The following is a 1,307-nucleotide window of genomic DNA, read 5'->3' as shown; positions in this document are numbered from 1 at the left end:
CAGCACTGGCAACACCAAGTGCTGCTGCTGCTGGGCACAGCTGCTGTGCCAGCCCTGATCTGCCCCCAGCTCTGCACACAGACATTGCTGCTGCAGCTCCAAAGAAGGCAACAAAAGGGCATCTCTGCAGAAAACTTTGCTGGGTGATCCTTTAGTTCCTTTAATGCCACCAAGTGCGCAGCCTCTCATTGACAGAGTCTGTGGTCATAAGGAAGGTAGAAAGAATCAAAATGAGAAATGGCTCAAACAATGACATTTCTTTATGGAAAATATGAACAACGTAAAACAAAGGCATAAAACCTCATCAATGAAACCAGGAATAAGTAATAAAGATTACTTTTATTACAATAAATTTTCAGAAAGTGGCCATCAGTTTAATGTTCCTGAAAGCATCCAGTTGTCAGTCTCCACACTGCAGCCTTGAGCTCCTGGTTCCTCAGGCTGTAGATGAGGGGGTTCAGGGCTGGAGGCACCACCGAGTACAGAATTGAAACTGCCAGATCAAGGGATGGGGTGGACATGGAGGGGGGCTTCAGGTAGGCAAAAAACCCAGTGCTGACAAACAGGGAGAGCACGGCCAGGTGAGGGAGGCAGGTGGAAAAGGCTTTGTGCCGTCCCTGCTCAGAGGGGATCCTCAGCACAGCCCTGAAGATCTGCATGTAGGAGAAAACAATGAACACAAAACAGCCAAATGCTAAAAAGGCACTAATAACAATAAGCCCAAGTTCCCTGAGGTTTAAGTTTGAGCAGGAGAGCTTGAGGATCTGAGGCACCTCACAGAAGAACTGGCCCAGGGCATTTCCATGGCACAGGGGCAGGGAAAATGTATTGGCCGTGTGCATGAGAGCATTGAGAAAGGCACTGGCCCAGGCAGCTGCTGCCATGTGGGCACAAGCTCTGCTGCCCAGGAGGGTCCCGTAGTGAAGGGGTTTGCAGATGGACACGTAGCGGTCGTAGCACATGATGGTCAGGAGATAAATCTCTGTTGTAAGAAAGAAGAAAATCAGAAAGACTTGGGCTGCACATCCTGAGTAGGAGATGGTTCTGGTGTCCCAGAGGGAATTGTGCATGGCTTTGGGGACAGTGGTGCAGATGGAGCCCAGGTCGCTGAGCGCCAGGTGGAGCAGGAAGAAGAACATGGGCGTGTGCAGGTGGTGGCCGCAGGCTACAGCGCTGATGATGAGGCCGTTGCCCAGGAGGGCAGCCAGGGAGATGCCCAGCAAGAGACAGAAGTGCAGGAGCTGCAGCTGCCGCGTGTCTGCCAATGGCAGCAGGAGGAAGTGGCTGATGGAGCTGCTGTTGGACAT

General features: G+C 51.8%; 1 protein-coding gene across 1 annotated transcript; it reads right to left on the bottom strand.

Annotated features, from left to right (window-relative positions):
* Positions 1–374: 374 nt before the first annotated feature.
* On the bottom strand, positions 375–1,307 carry LOC131096438 (olfactory receptor 14A16-like). Its single transcript, XM_058044775.1, has one exon. The coding sequence runs from the start codon at positions 1,305–1,307 to the stop codon at positions 375–377; it is 933 nt and encodes a 310-aa protein (XP_057900758.1).

The sequence above is a fragment of the Melospiza georgiana genome, unplaced genomic scaffold, assembly GCF_028018845.1.
Source record: "Melospiza georgiana isolate bMelGeo1 unplaced genomic scaffold, bMelGeo1.pri scaffold_29, whole genome shotgun sequence".
Classification (NCBI taxonomy): Eukaryota; Metazoa; Chordata; class Aves; order Passeriformes; family Passerellidae; genus Melospiza; species Melospiza georgiana.
Note: the sequence above shows the minus strand (reverse complement) of the source record. Positions and strands in the feature narration are given on the sequence as shown.

Excerpts from the sequence above, each read along its gene's own strand:
- LOC131096438 (XM_058044775.1), bottom strand. The coding sequence starts at position 1,307 with ATGTCCAACAGCAGCTCCATCAGCCACTTCCTCCTGCTGCCATTGGCA.